We start from the raw sequence: 21157 nt of genomic DNA, 5'->3' as shown, positions 1-21157 counted from the left end.
AATTAATGTAATTGCCATGAATATTTTTTTATCACCATCCAACATATATTGGAGTTTAAAATGTACAAGATCTATGCCAAAATTTTATTATTATGTTTATTATTTATTCTTTGCGTCATTTTGATCCGGTGATATATTATAATTTTTATTAGTGTATAAAAAAGAGATTCATTAGAATTTAAAAAACTAGAGTAAACAAACATTTAAATATATTTTAATTTGAATATTTTTTTCCTTTTATATTTTTTTAAAATATTTTTAAATTTTATCAACTAGGTTTCATTAATGTTTGCAGTTTTCAAATTTAATAAATGTTTTGGTTCTCATGAAATTTTATATGGTATTCTAATATAAAATGTAAACAATTATAATTTATTTCAAAGTATTTGATATCAAAGAAACAATCATCCTCCTAATATGGAATATTTGATAATATTATGTTTCCTTTATCGTAATTTTTTATTATTTTATAAAAATTAATTAAAATTAATATTGAAGTAGTAAGAAAATGGGTATGGATATGAGTACAAGATTATACCCATTATCCGGTGGGGATGGGAATGAAATAAAAATTTGATACCTGTTGGATTTGGGTATGTGGATGAAGATAAATTTTTTCTACAGAAATGGATATGGGATAGCAAATTTTGTCCCGTCCAACTCCCTAATTCCATTTAACTCAATAATATATTCTAAAGAATTTTATATAAGTTTCATTAATAATAAAATATTTTAAATTTACATAGTATCACAAAATTAAATTTTATAATTTTAAAGTATTGCACTTAAGAAATTTGATGAATTCCCGATACAAATTCAAAATAACATGTATCAAGAGAGGATTTAATATTAATAAAAATTATTCTTATCTATTTTATGATAATAATATAATAATAATAATAATTATTATTATTATTATTAGTATTATTATTTTAATATAATAATTGTATGACAGGTTTCTTTTGTAAAAATATCTGTGACCGGTTCGAGATATTTGAACTCAGTTTTACTTTTATTTTATAATAAGCAAATAAAAAAACAACTTTGTATTTAATAAAGTAAATAATTAAAAAATCTTCTAAGACAACTAAACAATTTCTCTACTTAAAAATAATTTTTACATCACTGTTACAAAAGTTATATGTACTTTAAAGTGTATTGTTCTAATGTTTTCTAATCATTCTTACAAAAAGCATATTTTTTTTTTCGGAAAACTGTATTATGTTAATGTAATAAAAACATAAATACAGATGCTAATAATAATAATTGCTGGTTATTTTAAACAATGAAAAATTATCTTTTTGACAATTTTTTTTTTGATAGACAAAATTTTTATAAATAAAATTAAAGTAAATTAATATGTTATTTTTTTAACTAAAATAAAGTATTAAAGTAATATTTTTTATCTAAATTGGTAATTTGTCAAAAGTTTGTAAAAAAACTTTATTAACCTATTATTTTTCTTTAATCAATAAATAAAAAAAAATTATAATTAGTACAATTTTACAACGAGAAAGAGTTGATTAGTTGGTTGACTAAGTACTTAAGCTTTTATCTATACATAGCAAGTTAGTATCACTTAATATTTTACTATCTTTTTCGATGGTAAAAAATATCAATGCAGTCTTTAACCGAAGCCCGTTTTGGAGTTATAATGAAACAGAAAAAATGTTCGAAAAAGAAAAGTTGAAAATCTTGCTTAAACGTGAAAGAAAGTCCCTATATAAAGGAGGAACAGAAGAAGAATAAGAATGGGTTTTTGAAGTTAAAGGGTTTTGTGGTTATTGCACACTCAAACATATTCATCAAACCAAACATGGCCGATAGGATAAGCGATTTACCTGACGAAGTTCTCTCTCACGTTCTCTCTTTCCTCCCAACCGCCGCCGCCATCGCCACCACCGTCCTCTCCAAGCGCTGGAACGAGCTCTGGCGCACATGTCCCTCTCTCACCTTCGACGACTCCGATTACTTCACCAACACACGCAGCAAATCCTACTCCCGCTTCGTCCAGTGCGTACACGTGGCAATCCTCTCGCGCGATTGGCATCAGACGGTGCATTCGCTCCGCCTCAGTTGTCGCTCTTCTGCCTGCGACTCCACCAACGTGAGCGTGTGGATCAACACGGTGGTGCAACGAGGGGTTCAGCACCTTGACCTCTGCGTCGGAAAAATGTTCAACTTGCCCAGCGCGGTTCCGACATGCAAAACCCTCGTCGTTCTCAAGCTGGATCACTTCTACATTAAGAAAATCCCCACCGTCGATTTTCCTGTGCTCAAAATCATGCATCTGAGAAACCTAAATTTCTTAGAACACCGGGACTTCGCGGAGCTTGTTCGTGCGAGTCCGAATCTGGAGGAATTGGAAGCCGTCGATTTGGTAATTCTTTTCCGCGCGGCGAAAGGGAGTTTTCAGTATTTGCCCAAGTTGGTTAGGGCAACTGTTCCGAAAATCGATGTTCCGTTGGGAGTTCTTAGCAATGCTCAGTTTCTGCGCCTGGATTGGGTAATGAACACGTGATTACTGATTTCTCTGTCGTTTGTTGTTCATCAGATTAAATATTTTCTTTCTTTTCTTACAGATGGACGATACAGTGAAAGACATTTATCCGAAACGCGGGGTTACTGTGTTTCGCAATTTGATTCACCTTGAATTTGGCTATGCCAATTCTATTCAAGACTGGCTCGAGGTTTCCCAAATGCTCAAGTGTTCCCCCAGCCTTCAAATTTTTGTCATTGACAAGGTTTCATGAGTTAAGCCTTCAATGATGATTTCTCTTACAGTAATTATAGGTTTAGAGAAACTTTCTATATTTAAGAACCTCTGTCAAAAAAATAACACAAGACTAGATCTTTTTTATTCATTAAAATTAATTTTGGCTTAATTAGATTTCAAGTACTTAAATTTAGACATAAAGTTAGTTAGTTTTTTTTTTTTTTGTTAATTGAACCCGTAATCTTAGTTCAACTTAAGAGACTCTCAAAAGATATGTTATATTTTCTCCTATGATTGTTGCAAACATTTTTGTTTTATTGTAAATATTAGTTATTAATATTTTGTCAATGAAAAGAATTGAATTCAAAATATTTATATCCTGTTGAAGCTCTTAAAACTAATTTTATAATTTCCAAATGTTATAGCAAGTTCAACCAACAATCTCTTTTACCCTTCCCTTCAACTTTTATTACTAAGTCAATTTTATAATATTACGAACATTGATCAAATGATCTGAAAATAGGGTTGTCATAAAATTTAGTTTTTTTTTTTTTAATTTTTTTTGTGATTTCAGATGTATCTTGATCCCTTGCCTCAAGCTAATCGTGAAGGAGCAGATTGGATATGGCCAGTGGGAATTTGGTTAAACCTTAGAAGATGTTGTTTTAAGAATTACAAAGGTTGGAGAGGCGAGTTAGGGTTTGCAGAATATATCATGGGGAATGCAGAACATTTGCAGACCATGTCAATCTGCTGTAACCGTTATGTAAAAGAAGACCAAAAGTTCAAAATGATTAAAGAATTATCGCTCTGCACAAGGCGTTCTGCGAGTTGTAAACTTATATTTGAATAGTTTTACACCTCAGAACTTGCAAGAATGCTTCTTAAACTTATCTAATTACCAAAACCTTTTTCTTTGCTCATCAATGTGCTTGCAATTTGAGTTGCAAGTGTTTTCTCTTCATCTTTCATTTTGTAATTACATGTAATTTGTAATTAGTACTCAATTAAGTACAAAATGAGCTTGATTGATTTATCAGTTTTAAGAATTCTGCAAAAATATCGACATAAAATAATTGTGACTAAATTGAATCCATTCATTCTTACTCAGGTCGATTAGCTTGCGTTTTAAATTGATTTAGGTTGGGTTAACTCATACCAATTGGTTAGGTTATTTCATAAAATTATAATTATATTTAAAAAATAAATAAAAAATAATATATTTTATAATACTATAAAATAATATAGGTTAGATATTGTACTAGTTATCCATTATAATAAAATCTCCACATAATTCAAAGTGATAGAAATATATACAAGTTTGGATTCTCTCCTGGTTCTTTTGGTATTGTCCTCTATTAAACATTAAAAATAGTATTTTAAATATTTTTTTAATATATTTTAAAATGTCAAAATTAGTGGTAATTAGTGTATTATGAAGACACAATAGAGAAACAACACAAAAAAATCCAGCAGAGAATTCAAATTCAATATATACTCATCATGACTGAAGTTTTAAAAATATGGAGTAAAACATAATTTTCCTTCTTTTAAACTAGCTAAAAGGGTTTTGGCGATAGTTAATTGTCTTGGCATTTCTGTAATGAGGTTTCTTTTACATGTTCAGGGAATTTAAGCAAATAATTAGGGTTCCTGAGTTGCATGACCCTAAACCTTGGAATTCAGTGTTTCTTAAAACAATTATTTGTTTATATTAACATTATTTGAACCACTACAATGGTTTTTCTTTAGTTGTTTTGAAAATGGTTATGTACATAATATTTCTATGTCTATCTTACATATTTCTAAGAAATGGTTAAGCACGTTTTTTCTACTTACATTGTGATTTTCAATTTAATAAACTGTGTGTTTCCAACTGAAGTAAAATGTGGATTTCTCAAATACTTTATTTATTTGAGAATTATGTAAATTTTTTATATAGATCAGAACACTTCAAAATATCTTATTATTTATATATTTTTTGTAGATAAAGAAAATATGATTTTTGTTCTTAAGGTTCTAAATTTCCTAGAAGAGTATAGAAATTACCAACGTATTATGTGAGTGTGAGTGTCCTTGTCCAAATTTGTTTAAGCACTAGATTATAGAAATGTCTTACAAGACAAACAAGTAAGCATGCATGCACCCACAAGTGTACATTTTTATTATAATTATTATATTAATAATGGTTAAGTATGTTTTTTTCCTTGTACTTAGATGCCAAATTAGAAATCATATTTCTCAAATTTCAAACAAAAATGATCCTTATACTTTCGAAATGATTGGGAAACACCCCCCATTTTAAACGACTTTAAATTTGTGATGAGTTGCACTACTAAAAAAATTCATATTTCCTGTCAATTTTGTTTTAAAATTTTTTTCATAGAAAATACTTACAAATTTTGTTATGAAAAAAAATTGCAAGAAATTGCTACCAATTTTCTTGCAAAATATTTTGTATAAAACACTTTTCGCAACAAATTTTGTAGGAAATACTTGTAAATTTTATAATTTTGTAGGAAATGATTACCCACGAAGGAATTTCCTAGCAATTAAAATTGACAGAAAAAAGTCTTTTCTTGCAAACTTCTTTAACAAATTTGTAAGAAAAATCTCATGTAATATGAAAATTTTTAGTAGTGTTGGCAAACTATGGAGATGACCTGTACATTTTTATGAGGCGACATGTTATTAAAATGTAAATAACGTGTTATTTGTCGTGTGGGTGTTTTGTTTGGGAGACTTTAAATAGGATTGTGTTATTGGTTAGGTTTTTTGTTCATGAAAACTTGGTGTTGTCATTATTGGTTGTCCGTGTTGACATGTGAAGCCAAGGTGGTATGCTTCTTTGAAGATTTGATGAAGTTCTTTTGAACTATCTTGAAGTCATTACTATCGGAATGAAGCCTACATTGATGAAGGAAAGGAGATTTGATGATATCCATGTTGATCAAGGCTGGAACGTGTGTTCTCTACATAGTTACATCATTAAGAAAATGTATTTGAAGTTTGTAATTCATATTGTAGACTTTGTAGCATTAATTAGATGTATTTGGTTTGAGGTGTGTCTTTTAATCTGTTGAATGGTTTTTCAACAGGTTAAAATGTCTCTTTTAGTTTGTTGAATGATTTTTCAACAGGTTAAAAAGTTGGTTGCAGTAGTCTTTTAATCTATTGAATGATTATTAATATTTTAAAAATAAAATGTGATAAGTTTAGCCTCGTTATTATAAAAGATATAAGATAAAAGTCTAGTTAGTGTGTTTGTGTCTATGATATATTGAAGTATTACACGACAGTTTTTATGAAATTCCTACTTAACAACATTGTTGATAATTAAGAGGAGGAAGAAACATATCTTGATTAAGGAATATGACAATCTTTGAAGCCCAGACACGGACATGAAAACGAACACGAGAATACGGCTAAATTCAAAAAATATAGGATATCAATACAGCTATATATATATATATATATATATATATATATATATATATATATATATATATATATATATATATATATATTCCAATTACAGTTCATAGTCTAAAAAATTGAAGATTAACATTTATATTAAAAACAGTCTACCAATTATACTTCATGATCTAATAAAAATTAAGATAAACAATTATAAAAAAAGTCTAACAAAAGAAAAACGTATGTAAATGTTTAGCTCTCATATTTGTTCATCTTCATGAAAAATACTTCTTATAATTCTACTTCATCAAGAGATAGGCTAGCAATCTAAAGAATTTTACTGTCTTCTAATGAAAAGTCATTTCCTGCAATATTCCACAATTTAGTTCCTCCTCTTTGTGCTTTGAGGAGTTTCCTAAGAGAAGACGAAGATTACTATGGACAAATACTAAATCTTTCACGCTTTTAGGTGTCATCTTATTTCTTTTCAAAGAATATATAAAAAAGTAGGTACTCCAATTCCTTTCACAACAAGAAGAAGAATAAGGTTGTCCAAGTATCTTAAGAGCTATCTTTTTAAGTGTTGGTGTCTAAGATCCATGAACAATCCACCATGATTTTGCATCCATTTTACTTCTATCCCTTACAGAGTCATCATCTGCAAAATCTTCTCCTTCATATGAAAAGTTTGCAAACTCTATATTTGCTAGTCTTCTTAGATCGACATCATTAAAGTACCTCATAAAACATTTTTTCCTTTCATGAGTAAGTTCCACATCTTCATGTAAGGCACGTATTTGTGAATACCATTCATCACTATAATATCTACAATATTAAAAAAACATAAGCATAAATTAATATAATATTATATATTATGCCTTTCTTTCATGTTGGTATATGATCTTTCTCACATTTTCAATCATTAATTCCCAGATTTCATACATTAAATGAAGAGTAGTCATATCCGTATCCATTTTTATGAGAACATCATAAATAGGGGCAGTAAAAGCATGTATATATAGTCAACCTTCATCCACCAATTATCATTCAATAAAGTTTCTTTCACTATTCGTGCAATATCCACGTTATCCTCTTTGTAATCAGACCATTCATTACTAATTACCATCTCTTAGAGTCCTCTTTTCAAACTTTTAAATCTTTTAAGCATGATAATGTTGAAGCAAATCTGGTTGGAGCAACAGAAAGCAACTTCAATGAATTGAAGTTCTTAAACATTGATAATCTCATAGAGTGTCCCATGATGAAGTTTTTAATAAATGTACAACAATTTTGTGAGATCCAAGAAAATTCTTGATAAGATCATTATTTCTTTCTATATTTTTTGTTGCACAAATATTTTTCAATGCAAGATTCAAGGTGTGCACTACACAAGTCCACTAGATTGAAGAAAATTGTGATTCTATGATTATAGTTGCTGTCTTACATATTGTTGCATTGTCACCTATAATTTGTACCACATTTTTTGGTCCAACTTCCATAATTACATCTCTCATGTGTTTGACAATAAAATCCTTATCCTTTATCTCACCATATTCATCTATTGATTTCAAAAACATTGGTCCACTCTCATTGATAGCCATAAAAGTGATAATAGGTCTTCTTTGAAGGTCACTCCCCCCATCGCGAACAATTGTTACACCTTTCTGCTTCCATGAATTTCTTATAGGTTGCAAAAGATTTTCTACATGACTTCTTTTTTTCTCAAGTAGAGGACCTCTTAATTTATTATATGATGGTGGTACATATCCACTAAGGTTAGAAGTATTGGAAGCATAACAAAATGCACTCCTATAATAAGGACTTCTTACGAGATGAAATGTTAATCTTGAAGAATAAAACATCCTTGCAATTTCACAATTAAGAGAACCTCTAGCTTGAATGTTGAAAGAAGCTTTTAGAAGACCTTTGAGTTTTTGGTGAACACCACTGCCTGTCTGTTTTCTTTCCTTAGATACATGTCGTAAAAACCTTTTTCTTGTTTGAATTTTCTATTTTCAAAGTTGCTTCATTGTTTAATTTTTTTAACTCAACAAGTTTTGATAGATTCACCTTTGGACAAATTCTAACCCTTCTCCCTTAATTGTTAAGAGATGAGCTCTCACTCGAATGTAAGATCCATTAAATTCAAAATCACACAAACTACACTTCATCATATAGTTTCCACCACTGGAAGATTTTATAGTCTTTTTGAAATATGTCTCCAAAAAAGGTTTTGTTTCATCTTCTTGTCAATAGCTTGATTAAGCATACTCATCTTAATTTCTTACAATAAAACAAATTGAAAATACAAAATCTAATTAATACTTATAAGTTAAAAATAAAATAAAAGTATATGATTTAAATATCTTTTATATCTAATATATTTATAAAATTAAGTTCAAAATATAAAATTTATATTTTTATGTTTATAATTTAAAATAAAAGAAAAGAAAATTACGTAACGCATATGTATGTATTGAGATCTGAAATTAAAAGCTAATAAAATATCATGTATAATCTAATAATGAATATAAAATATAAATCATAAAATATAATTATTTATAATAGAATATATTTTTAAAATAATATTAAATCATTATATTATTTTATATTGTTCATTTTAATTTTAGTATGATTATTGTAAAAAGAAAAAAGAACGTAGTACTTCAAGTAATACTTGTTACATATAGCAGACCTATATAACCTATAAAGTACTGCAAATATGAGAAATGTGTAACCTATAACCTATTACATGAGCAAATACTGAGCAAATACGTTCATGGATGCAAAGAATATGAAAGTATTATTTTACTTAAAAAATTAAATATTAAGAAGTTAAATTATTAGCATTTAATATGATAGATCGAAAATTGATGGATGTAGAGAATATGAAAGTTCTATTTTATTTAAAATGTTAAATATTAAAAAGTTAAATTATTAGTATTTAATATGGTAGAAGGAAAAGAGGTATAAATAGTACCTTTTTCTACACACTTCTTTCTTTCGGTATCTACTTCTTTTTTCCTCCCAAAACATCTCTCTTTTCCTATTCTTTTCCTCGAGGTTCTTCCTTCTTCCTCTAAGAGACTTCTTTACGATGGCTATACTTTACGATGGCTATACGTTGCTCACCAAACTCAATGTTTCTTCCTTCTTTCTCCAACTGACTTCTTTGCAATGGCCTTTGATGCATCGCTCACCAAACTCAACCAACAAAGTATTTTTCTTCTTTGTATCTTTTGTAGGTCTTCTATAATATTATTTTTTGAGACTTTATAGAGCATATATACGTCTTCTATTATAAAAAATGAGATAAAGATATTTGAATAAATATACTAGAAGATTGTTTTGTTCAATCAAGTTCAGTTCACTAATCTTGAGTTTTGATTTGTTAAGATTTTGAGTTTTGATTATTTTATCGAAAATTTTAAATTGAGGTTATTTGTATATTTATCTTTATTTTGATTTTTAAAATAATTTATTTAAATCTTTTTATTTGGGGTGGACCATACTATTCTAATGCTTCTCAAAGTTTGAACATGTCTCCTACAACGTCCATGGAGAGGGATGTGTCCGATCCACCCAAAGGTGTCATAGCCACTCCAATTCCGTGTCCACATCCGTACTAATCAGAAACAAGAAAACATAGTCACACTGACATGTCGGAACTTCCTAGATGACAGCAAAGGAGAAGCAATGGAAGAAATAAAATATAAAGAAGGATAGAAAAAAAAATCTAGACCATTAGATTAAAAAGGAAAATATCTTATGGTTCTCAAACCATCTTCCACGGTAGGGGCTTTCCCATAACCCCACTAACCGTGGTGGTCACCTTACTATTTATTATTTTTCAATTATACTTTTTGATGTTTAATTAATTTACATAATGTATTTATTTTGATATAAAAATGAAAAAGGTAAAAAATTAGAATTATTTTATGAGGATTAAAAGTATTTGTCGAATTCTGTTTATTTACGTAAAAACATTAAAAGAGAAAAATAAATATAGTGATAATAGCAATTTTGAACTATTGTACTATATAATTCATTTTAATCCCATAATCAATCTTAATTTAAATTATAATATATATATATATATATATATATATATATAATTTTTTACATTTTTTATGTTGTCATTCTAGTCCATTTGAATGTAACAAAACTCAAAAGTTTGCATATTTAATTCCAAAGAAACAAAAGTAATTAATTGCTATCATTGCATGAAAATTCATGCATATAAGGTGAGTCAAAATCAACTTTTGTCTTTGAATCATAGGGAGTAAATTACATAGGAAATAACAAAATATAATAATCTATACATGATTAGGGAAATGGTATATATACACTATTTTATTTTTCTACATCTATGTAATACTTAAAAATATATATATATATATATATATATATATATATATATATATATATATATATATATATATATATCTATTTCTTTAATTAATTTTTCTTAAATTATTAAGTAGGTGTAAAACCAAAAATAGAATATTCATGCATCATTATTACCCAATATATTGTAGTAATAATAACACACCACTTATCTATATTAATATATAGAGACCATACATATTTTATAACCATTTTTTAGAATATATAATTTTACTCAACACTAGTCCCTTTGTTTACATGGCTAATTATGGGTATAATAAAGTTGTGAAGCCTTGTATTATGAAGCACAAAGAGAGAATGATTAGAAGAGGATCATTCCGCAAAGTTGGGAGAGATGTGCTTCCCCATAAAATTCGTTTTTCTATCCAAAACCCAACATTCTCTTCCACAACACACTCTCTTCTTTATCTCTTCCCTTCACACCATGCATCCCAATTTGCAATTTCACTCAACAAACAATACAAGGTCACAAATCACAACACCCATTACAACTACAACAACATTATTGCATTCTTCATCATCACAAAAACAATGACATCGTGAGCCCCTCAACCCACAAATCACCACCACCCTTTTCTAATGAATCCATTATTAATTTTTCATTTCTAATCACTCTATATATCATTCTGTTCCTCTTATTACTCACTGTTTTTCATTTGCAGGAGTAAACTATTCAATTAATTCACACAAAGCACTGTTTCTACAGAGCTGCAACCTCTCTCCCTCGATTCGCACGGGGACCAATCCAAGGTTTTTTCTCTCTGTTTTTTTTTTTTTTTTCATTACAATGTGCCCCACCCAGAAAACGATTGAACCTACACAAGAAAAAAAAAAAACGTTTCCATGCTATTTCGTTTGTCTCATTTTCCATGAAAAAAAAAAAAAACTGTTTTCCGGATAAAAAAAAATGCTGAGAAATTGTAGTTCCCCGGAGATGGAATGGAACCCTAAAAATGTAGATCTAATATGCATGCAATAAGAATGCGAGGTTTCTCTTCCACTATAATTAAAGTATGGAAGAGTAGATGCGTACCTGAATGAAATTGAAGCGTAGGTGTTTGTGTTATTGTTGGATAGAATTGGTAACGAAGAAAACTGTGTGTTACTGGGAAACATATTTGTGTGTATTTGTGTGATATAGAAGGTCGCCGGAGGTTAACAACAATACATGAAGAAATGTCAGCTTCGGATAGCAGCCGAGCCCGTGTGCTAACCGGCTTGACCCTAGACGACGTGTTAGCGAACCAGAAGAGACCTTCCTCCACGCCGCCCAGGGAACCACAGCCCAAGAACCGAACCCTACTTGACATCATCAAAGACGACGAATCCAACAAAAAGGATCGCAGGTATATATCAAACCTGCTTAATTTTTCTTTTTCTTCTTTTCTTTAGCTTTAAAATTTACCTTAATTTGTTTAAGAAATTATATTTTTAATTTCTCTATAATCTAAATTCATTTCATTCACCATGTTCTTCAAGATCTTTTTGGAGAAATTTGTATGTGTTATGATGCCATGGGAGAGGGGCTCAATTTTAAAATTCTTAAAATGTCAAGACTCTAATTAATTAATAACAATGTGTTTGGATAATATTTTATTAGTATTTGTAGGAATAGAAGATAAGACAAAATAAATAGTTGTTTTCCAAAATTAAAAATAAATTTATGTATGAGCTAATGTATGTGCATTTTTTTTTTTTCAAAAACTAGTTTTTAATTTGTAAGAATTATTATTATTATTATTATTTTGGGAGCAATTATGGAAAATAAGTAAAAGAAAAAAACTGTAATGGCAGATCTTGGAAAGCCTTCAAGGACAAGCTTAGGCTAAAGCGCGCAGGGTCTGCTTGGATATCGACAATTCATATCCCTACTTCGGATGTCCCTATTCCTAACCCGAATAGTAGAATCTTTACGCAGCTTGGTCGCCGTAACTCGGTCCGATTCCCCACTCAGGCGCTGACTGAGACTCCGGCTAACTCCGAATCGGACATCTCATCTCCCTACATGACTCACCAGGTGGAGGACCTCAACCCCGCCACTGAAGACCCCGGTCCTCCGGCCGCCGCAGCTCCGGCAATCCGCCCCTCGTTTAGCCGCCGCGGTTCCACCCGCTTCACCGGCGAAGCCGCCGAGAACAACACCGCCGGAACCCTGCGGCCGCAGCTCTCGTTGCGGAGCTCGGCCAACATGCCGACGGCGGAGCCGTACCGGCGAGGGCGGGTGGTGACTTTCCGCGACAGCTTCGACGAGGAGGATGGGGAGGAGGAGGGGGAGAAGCCGGGGGAGAGGACGCTGTCAGCGAGGGAGGCGGTTGCGGCGCAGGAGGCGTCGGAAGCGGCGGCGCAGGAGGCGGAGGATGAGGAGCAGGCGCCGGTGATGATGTCGCTGATGGACTTGTTAGAGGAGACTGATAGGGAAATGGGGCTTGAAGGATCAAGGTATATATTGAGTGATGAGGAGGATTTTGATGAGGATGCAGATGATGAAGATGGAGGAGGTTCCATGGAGCACACTTGCTGTATTTGCATGGTCAGGCATAAAGCTGCTTCTTCTATACCTTGTGGCCACACTTTCTGCAGGATGTGTTCAAGGGAGCTTATGGTTAGTAAGGGGAATTGCCCACTCTGCAACAATTTCATTTTGGAGATTCTTGAGATTTTTTAACTTTTCTTTTTAATCATTTCTAACAATTTGTTGTTCTTTTCTTCTTTTTTTTTAACTTTTCTCTGTTCATTTTTCTGGTTAACTGTTATTGATTTTGTCGTAATATACCATACAGAAGAATTTCTATCTTCTAAAATTCTTACTTTTTCTATTCATGAATGGAGCTGAAGATTTCCTTGTAATTTATGATCCTGATTGGCTTATGTTGCTTATTCTTCGGTATAACAATTGAGTTTATATATTGGGAAAGACATTAGACATCCTCAAAACTTTCTTGTGAGGTTTCTGTTCAAGGACTAGATTGTTGTGTCACCACCCTTACTACATTATATATTGGCGATATTTCCAAACGTTAGGAACATATATATATCATCATTGTCAGAGCTGTAACCGGGAATTCAAATATCTGAACTTAAAAATCCAATAAAAGTAATTCATGAAGTTTTAATTCAAATTTAATTTGCCTTGCATTTAAATAGAGAGCATACTGTTAGCAGCATGGCATTGCAGCGCTATTGCATCAAGGTAACTGCGGATTTTTCACTTTCATTTATCAAAACATACTGAGGATTTACTTTACTTTTGTTAAACATTCTGTATATTGATAGTTACCAAACAACAGTGTTTACTGTCATATTGGGTACCAGTGCTAGGTAGCATTAACATGTTAATGCTAGTGACATTTAACGCACTATGTGGTTTCCAGAGAGGTTTATAAATTACAATCAGCTGTTGTGACATATTCATTAATTACAGCAAATGAAGTCCTTGTGCCTCTTAAATCGAAGCAGTAAAATCTCCCCACACCTTCTGAGGGACAGGACATATATCAGGTTGTCTCACTATGTAAATTTGATCCCCAACTTCCTTGTAGGAATCCTGATTACGATACCAACTCCACAAAGCCCACGTTTCATTTTTCACCTGCATTACACATTGAAACACCGCAGATGAGTGAAAGTTCTGATACTTTGTTCAGCCAATTTGCGGTTCCATATGCTAGTAACGCAAATGCCCTCAGGTCATAAAAAATTAAAAAAACATATATACATTTTGCAACTGTTTAGCTCCTCTAAAGTGAGGGAAGTACATTTTGGAATATAAGGTACAATAATAACCATTATTGAGATTGTAATTATCTTCAAATTTTGTGTAGTGTGTACGCTTTTATCGCATTACTTAATAGTTTATATGCTTTATTCAGAGAGTTTACATATTTTTTATTTAAAAGAAACCAAATCCAGTGTAATACAAGGTTGTATACTCTCAGAAGAGTTATTTAACTTCAGCAACACAGTGGTGTAACAAACGCGATATAACAAAGCTCTATATGTAACTATCCACCAGTTAATTAATGTTTAGTACGCACAACTACTAGTATATGGATTTATTGAATATAAATGAAACTTGTACCACCATGCTTGGGGTGGGGAAAAGGAAAGGAGTGGTACCTCTAGAATCCCATAGCCAAAGCTAGCTTCTCTGAAAGCACTGTAATCTGGCTGGTGATCCCAACAAAACTTACTCTCTTGGCCAAATGTAAAATTTGCTGCACAAAAGCGACCGTGACGAGGATAAGGAGTACTTAATGGATCAGGACAATGACCAGGCTCGTCTGCAAATTTGATTGCCATCTTCTCTCTGTTACCCCCATCCCCAACTGCAATATGGACAGGACCACAGGGATCTAAACTGTAATTGTAAACCCGATTGGACCTCTCATAAGCATGAACCTGTTATTCAATTTAAGTAAAAAGCATAAGCTTAGGTTTAATTCATATATGTTTGACTAAGTACACGTGCATATATACGTTAAGCAGATCAGACAATACGTATTCCAATTTGATTCAGAAAAAACAATCATTAATCATTGGATAACCAGATGTTCAGATTGCTTTTATTTAATTATTATATGCTGCAATACGAACACAGGTTAAACTTTTAGACTGTAAAAGAACACACCAAAATTGATTATCGTCATTTATTTTAGGACTAAGGATGACTCACATGTCCATTAAATACTATATCCACACCGTACAAGTATAGCAGGTCTTCCATCTCCACCCTCATGCACTCTGCTTCTCTATAATGAGCTTCATAAGTACTATACCATGGTGGATGCCAAATAGCTATAAGCCAGGGAGTTATTGATCTATCAACACTTGCCAGATCCCTCTCCAGCCAGTTGTATTGTTCACCTGCCATAGTAATAATAAGCATATCAGGTAACAAGATGCGGGAAATAAACAAGTCAACAGCCCTTGAATTGATTACAATGTAAATTTTAAACACATTCAGCTCCCATTTAATAGTTATCCACTATAAGTGATAATTTATACTTCCTATATTTATACATCTTATATCTTCTCCTTGTTCGCTTTGTTTGTAACTTGTAATAACAAAATTGCATTGCTGCACTTTCAAAATTTAGGCAATGTGTTAGGCTTCTTTTGATTCAACTTCTTACTTAAGGCTAGAGTGTCGTTATATCAGACAAATTTCTTCCACATCCAGGTTAAAATGTGCTTGTCATTCATATCATACAAAATACATGGTCAATCAAAGTAGTTTCACTAGTAGCAGTATGTAAGTGGATCCAACTATATGACTAACTCAAATTACATTCCATATTCTTGAGAAGCAGGGGTACAATGAAGTTTCACAAGGGTCATCCTCTTAGCTCGTTATCTTTTCATTTTCAGTTGTAGAGTTTACTCAGATGGTCTGAGCTTAAAAGTAATGTACAATGAAGTTTCACGAGGGTCATTCCTTGGCTCGTTGCGTCTTTTCATTTTAAGTTGCAGTATCATCTGATGGTGCTAGCTTAAAAGTAATTGGCCCATCAGTGTTGACAATTAACTGATAGGAACTTGGGTATTATGGGTACTCAAGTCCCACATCGAATAGCATGGCTTAGGTAAAGTATTTAAGTATTTGGTTCATTTCCTTTACTGGTTAACATTTCCTTGTAATTTTGTTTATGTTCTCTGTCTCTCGAACAAGGACTGAAAAGTGTGCCTAGTGAATCAATACTAAGAAGTGGCAACTCAATAAACCAATTAAGAGAAATTGACATAACCGTGTAAAGGGGTAGAACGGGGAAATACCTTTTCTATCATAATTAATATAAGCTCCGAGCATAATAAAATGAATGCCCCCAGCATTGAAAGAGTAGTATAATGTGGATAAAGATCGACTTTCTTCAGAGGGGAATGCAAACCTAGAACTGTACGCCACAAATGTCTTGTTATCAGCCTGAATTTCTGTTTCATGATTTCCTTCTACCACCATTAATGGAACTTTAGAAACTAGGTTCTGCATAATCCTGGAATCATTCAGTTATGGTAGCATAAGATATAATATAAAATATAACGTCACGGTGTATTTTTCTCAGCCTTAAACTATTGTCTTGAAGTTATACAATTTGTCTACATACCTTCCCCAATAGTCCCATCGAGGCTGGTATGATTCATGTATAGGACTTTGTGGAAACGTGCATTTATAACAGTCCGCGCCAGTTCCATTTGTGAGATACAGATTTGCATAGGATACATCACCAATCAATAGAAGAAGATCAGGTTCATTATTAGTCAGGTGACCTATGGTAGTAGTTGTATTATAAGTGACACCAAGATCTCCTACTATAGCTACTTTGCCCGGGTAGCTATGTGGACCAGAAATTGGCATGGTCCTGAAATAGTATATATCACTCATGGCTTGTAGTGAAGGATCTCCACATTGATAATAGTATAGTGTGCTTGGTTCCAATCCTACATATACAGTAAAAAGTACAATAACATATATTAGTTGTATTTAAGTAAGAGTAAATCCTACATAAACAATAAAAAGTACAATAACATATAGTAGTTGTTTTAAGAAACAGTACACGAAACTTGCATACAATATCAACTTTAGTTCAAAAAAATGACAAAAGTTCTTTGAATGAAATAATACACAGGGTTATAGACAACACATTACTATAATTTGACAAAAACTTAAACACTGAAATAGAAACAGTGATATGGACAGTCCGTAATATTGAACTCTTTCTAGGAAAGAAATGGGGAAAAAATATCACCTTTGAGTCGAACGTGATGGATAATTCCAGAAGTGTAATTCTGAAGGCCATCGAAAGGATAGAGCTGGTTGTAGATGAGAGATTGACCTCTAGCTTCATGCACTAAATCAAATCTTGAAGTTCCATATTGAACAACACTTGAGACAGTCTTGGGGTCTAAAGGCTTGATGTCGAAACCAATTTGAAACTCCCCTGTTATTATCATATCACCATCAAAGCAAACCATCATGAATTACACCACCCTAGGATTACAAATATCCAAACCCAATTTAATTTAGTTCAATTCACTTAATATGTGTTTCGAATTCGCGTTACATGATTCAAAATCACACGAAACTACCAGCTAACATGATCTTAGATGAAAACCAACATATTAAATTCTTCTCAAAAATTGATTCGACCTTGAGAACTGATATCGAGGTTAAACAGATTTAGATAGCCTTTGAACTGGATAAAATAAATTTATACTCAACCGTACTACCAACTTCTTATAGAGAAAACATTAAAACATAAACTACACACCTAAAATCAATTATACTCGCAATAATGATCTGCTTTAGACTCTCTTGCAGGTTGAATTCGTCCCTAAACTTGTTCATTTTTCATAATTTAAAATCGTTGTGATATTACTATATATAGCCTAACCCGAGATACCTGTAATCCACGAGACCCAAACAGAGTCATGGGTGGTGGAGAGAGACAAAGAGATCTGTTCGGGCTCGAAACCCTGAACGCGGCGGCGAACGCGGGGATCGGAGGACGGCAAGTCGACGGCGTTGCCGCGCAAGGAGAGGTCGAAGGGAACGGTGACGGGATCAAAGGGACCTTCGAGAGTTGAGGGAACACGACAGTGAGCGAAACCTGGTAGGAGATTGAGCAGCAGAAGAAAAGCGTGATGGACATGAAGAAAGCGTAAAGCAACTGTGGACATTGGAGAATCCAAAAGCTGAAGGAGTTTCCATTGGGCAGAAGGAATGTGAAAATATTTGTAGTGGTTGTTGAGTGTGGGGAAGAGTGAGAACGTGGTAGAAGCGGAATATCTCGTAACTGGGAGTGACGCACTTCTGATAGGTCAGTTAAACGTCTAGTGCAGTGTAAACAGCGTAGATTACTTGTTGTATGAGCATTTTTGGTTCCATGTAGATAAATACTTCGTTGATTATAATAAATAATATTAACGTAGTATTTTATTTGAGATACAACTTATAAGATGATTGAGTATGTTTAATCTATTATTTGATAATTATTATCTAAATTAACCATATATTAATATTTTTTTTAATAAACATGTGACAATAATTTCAGAATAAATATATGTTTAAATATTTAAGAATTTAAATAAAATTTAAAAAATTATATTTTTTATTATATTTAAAAATATATCAATATTTATCCCTGCATAAAATAATACTTGTCCATCGTATTATTTGTAGTTTTATAATAAATTTTTATTCCTTTGAAACAAAAAATTTAAACTTTGTTTGTTAACATTCACAATTTAAGTTATTTAATTTGATGTTATTAATCATTTAGATTCGGTGATTATACTCTCCATTTTTATTTTTATTTTTTCAAATAATTTATTTTTAATATCAGACATTACTAGAAATTTATTATTTAGTTGCAAAATTTGCTGCGAAAAAAAAATTAATGAGAATTTCGTTCGAAATTTACTAATTTTTTGTTTATTATATGATTCTTTCTTACAAATTTTGATCTCCAGAAATTTCACGTCAAATTTTTCTACTTGTTGCAAATTTCTTTACAAATTTAAATTAGTAAGGACATGTTAAATATATTTCTTGTGGATCTTTATTTAATATTTTTTAGGAACTTAATACAGAACTTATTAAAAAAGTATTTATTTTGTAATTTTATTCGTACAAAAATTTAAATATGCAGCAAACTTATCATTTAAAATGAAAAAATATATTATAACAACCAAAATTTGACAACAATCTTTACAATTTGATATGGTATCTATGTTGCGGTGTAAATTTGATTTTATAATTTATTTTCTCAAAATCTATGTTAGCAAAGGAGGATTCACGCGAGTTGGAATTGAAGGGAGGTTAAGTTTAGATAGTTGCTTTCTCTCAGGATTCCACCATTGCCTTTTTCATTTACTACTTTGTCTTCGTTTGTCATTGTAATCCCATACTAGAGTCTGCATTTCTCCCATTCTACACTTAGATTTGTTCCTCTCCTTACTTTCCTTCTCTCGCTTCTCGCAAAACTCCACCTCCTTAGATTTTCTACTGCCATTCGCAAGATACTTTCGTATGCCTCTAACCCAGGGCTAAAGGCATAAGAAATGGCCTTGTATGTCCCTTTTTTATTGATATGGGAGATCCAGGTTAGATATATAAATTTTATAATCTTTATATAATTGTATGTTATTGCTTTAACAATCTGTATCTTTCTCGAACCTGTATATAATTGTATATAGGAACATGCAATATTTATATATAAAACATTTTTAACTTCAGCCAACACTTTTGACTTGTTGCTTAAAGTGAAAAAAGGTATAGTGATAGTGCAAGTAAAATTTTCCAGAAGTCCATGTTATTATATATACAAGTTCAACTAACCAACCAAGAACAAACTAAGTAAGGCATTTCATTAAACAGTATAGGTGCAATTCCAAAATAAAAATTTTCTTGAATTAATTCATGCATAGATATCCCACATTATTATGTTCTACCAACAATTCACACTTAAACCCATAATGCTAAAAAAAACAACTTGCATGGGAACTACCCTAGGGTATGATAGAGCATAAAACCATGAAATTGCTTAGTGAAAATGAAGAGAAACGAAGAAGAACTTACCTTGAAGAGAAATTAACAAAGGAAGGAAAGGTTTAGTGAGTTAAATTTGAGAGAATTGAGTGAAGTAAGACGTGCCCATTATGTGTGACTGTTTGAGGGAGAAAGTAATTTTGAATCAGTTCTCCCCCTATTGCCACTTAATTTAGGGTCGCGTGTTCTCGCTTAAGCAACACGGGTCCTGGTTAAGCGAGATTAATGTGACCAAAGGTTTAAAAAATTTCATCTAGGCGGGCTTGCTGTTACCCAAGCTAAAAGCTCTAGTGGTCAAACAATTTGTTACATACCATTCTCTCCCAGGCAAGGTTGTTTTAGCTTAAGTGAAAATTATAGAGAATAATCAAATTTTTAGTTCAAAACTCGCTTAGGCAAGCCCATTCTCACTTAAGTTAGATTATCAGAAAAACTTCTAGTTCTGTTATTTGTATATCTCGCCCAAGCGAGAAAGGCTTAACTTAGGCGAGAATTGTAGTTTTAGAGAAACAAAAAATTTTGCCACTTTTCAAAATTGTTTTCAACTTTTGCTCAATAAATTCATGATGAGTTTAGTCCAATTAACCAATAAACACTCAACAAATTATTTTCCGATTCATTCTCTATCATTTCAAAAAGTTTCACATCATCAAACTCAAAATCAAGCTCTCAAACTCAAATTTCACAATTTGACCTAAATAAGGCAATTTTTAACTTCACTGATCAATTCGCACCAAAACTTATCCTCATGCTTAACACATCAACTTTGCTTGCAAACACCCAAGTATGCATGGTTTTCTCTATTGAGACACTTGAATGTTAAAAACTCACCTTTTGACATATAAACATAGAATTATATACACAAACACATTTAACAAACACAAGATAAAATTAAAATGCAAAAACATAATTAAACATTGGGTTGCCTCCCAAGAAGCACTTGTTTAACGTCAGGAGCCTAACGATTGTATCATTAGGGATCGTCCAATTGGATGATTGTTGCAAGCCTATCAACCTCACCACCAAAATGGGGCTTTCAACCTTTGCTCATTTACAACCAAACTTTTTTATTC

At 31.8% G+C, this 21157-nt stretch overlaps 3 protein-coding genes across 3 annotated transcripts; 2 read left to right on the top strand and 1 right to left on the bottom strand.

Moving 5' to 3' along the window:
- Window positions 1-1816: 1816 nt before the first annotated feature.
- Window positions 1817-3569, top strand: LOC114184392 (putative F-box/FBD/LRR-repeat protein At4g26350). Its single transcript, XM_028071703.2, has 3 exons — window positions 1817-2506; window positions 2583-2744; window positions 3291-3569. The coding sequence occupies exons 1-3, from the start codon at window positions 1817-1819 to the stop codon at window positions 3567-3569; spliced, it is 1131 nt and encodes a 376-aa protein (XP_027927504.2).
- A 7346-nt stretch (window positions 3570-10915) lies between these two features.
- On the top strand, window positions 10916-13308 carry LOC114185825 (uncharacterized). The gene is made up of 4 exons (XM_028073758.2): window positions 10916-11079; window positions 11203-11290; window positions 11682-11886; window positions 12335-13308. Exons 3-4 carry the CDS (start codon window positions 11717-11719, stop codon window positions 13203-13205), a joined length of 1041 nt encoding a protein of 346 aa, XP_027929559.1. The 5' UTR covers window positions 10916-11079; window positions 11203-11290; window positions 11682-11716; the 3' UTR covers window positions 13206-13308.
- A 412-nt stretch (window positions 13309-13720) lies between these two features.
- On the bottom strand, window positions 13721-18317 carry LOC114185900 (purple acid phosphatase 15-like). Its single transcript, XM_028073847.2, has 7 exons — window positions 17938-18317; window positions 17284-17475; window positions 16642-16975; window positions 16313-16530; window positions 15213-15403; window positions 14657-14938; window positions 13721-14129 (listed from the first exon to the last, which is right to left on the bottom strand). Exons 1-7 carry the CDS (start codon window positions 18212-18214, stop codon window positions 13983-13985), a joined length of 1641 nt encoding a protein of 546 aa, XP_027929648.1. The 5' UTR covers window positions 18215-18317; the 3' UTR covers window positions 13721-13982.
- Between the last annotated feature and the right edge of the window lie 2840 nt (window positions 18318-21157).

The sequence above is a fragment of the Vigna unguiculata genome, chromosome 5 (assembly GCF_037176805.1).
Source record: "Vigna unguiculata cultivar grain cowpea cultivar isolate G323 ecotype 2 chromosome 5, ASM3717680v1, whole genome shotgun sequence".
In the NCBI taxonomy this organism is placed as follows: domain Eukaryota; kingdom Viridiplantae; phylum Streptophyta; class Magnoliopsida; order Fabales; family Fabaceae; genus Vigna; species Vigna unguiculata.
This window is presented reverse-complemented; position numbering and strand designations above follow the sequence as displayed.

Coding starts and splice junctions, on each gene's coding strand:
- LOC114185825 (XM_028073758.2), top strand. CDS start 11,717: ATGTCAGCTTCGGATAGCAGCCGAGCCCGTGTGCTAACCGGCTTGACC. Junction 11,887..12,334: donor TCCAACAAAAAGGATCGCAG/GTATATATCAAA, acceptor CTGTAATGGCAG/ATCTTGGAAAGCCTTCAAGG.
- LOC114185900 (XM_028073847.2), bottom strand. CDS start 18,214: ATGTCCACAGTTGCTTTACGCTTTCTTCATGTCCATCACGCTTTTCTT. Junction 15,404..16,312: donor TATTAATTATGATAGAAAAG/GTATTTCCCCGT, acceptor TTACTATGGCAG/GTGAACAATACAACTGGCTG. Junction 14,939..15,212: donor ATATAGTATTTAATGGACAT/GTGAGTCATCCT, acceptor ATTGAATAACAG/GTTCATGCTTATGAGAGGTC.
- LOC114184392 (XM_028071703.2), top strand. CDS start 1,817: ATGGCCGATAGGATAAGCGATTTACCTGACGAAGTTCTCTCTCACGTT. Junction 2,507..2,582: donor AGTTTCTGCGCCTGGATTGG/GTAATGAACACG, acceptor CTTTTCTTACAG/ATGGACGATACAGTGAAAGA. Junction 2,745..3,290: donor AAATTTTTGTCATTGACAAG/GTTTCATGAGTT, acceptor TTGTGATTTCAG/ATGTATCTTGATCCCTTGCC.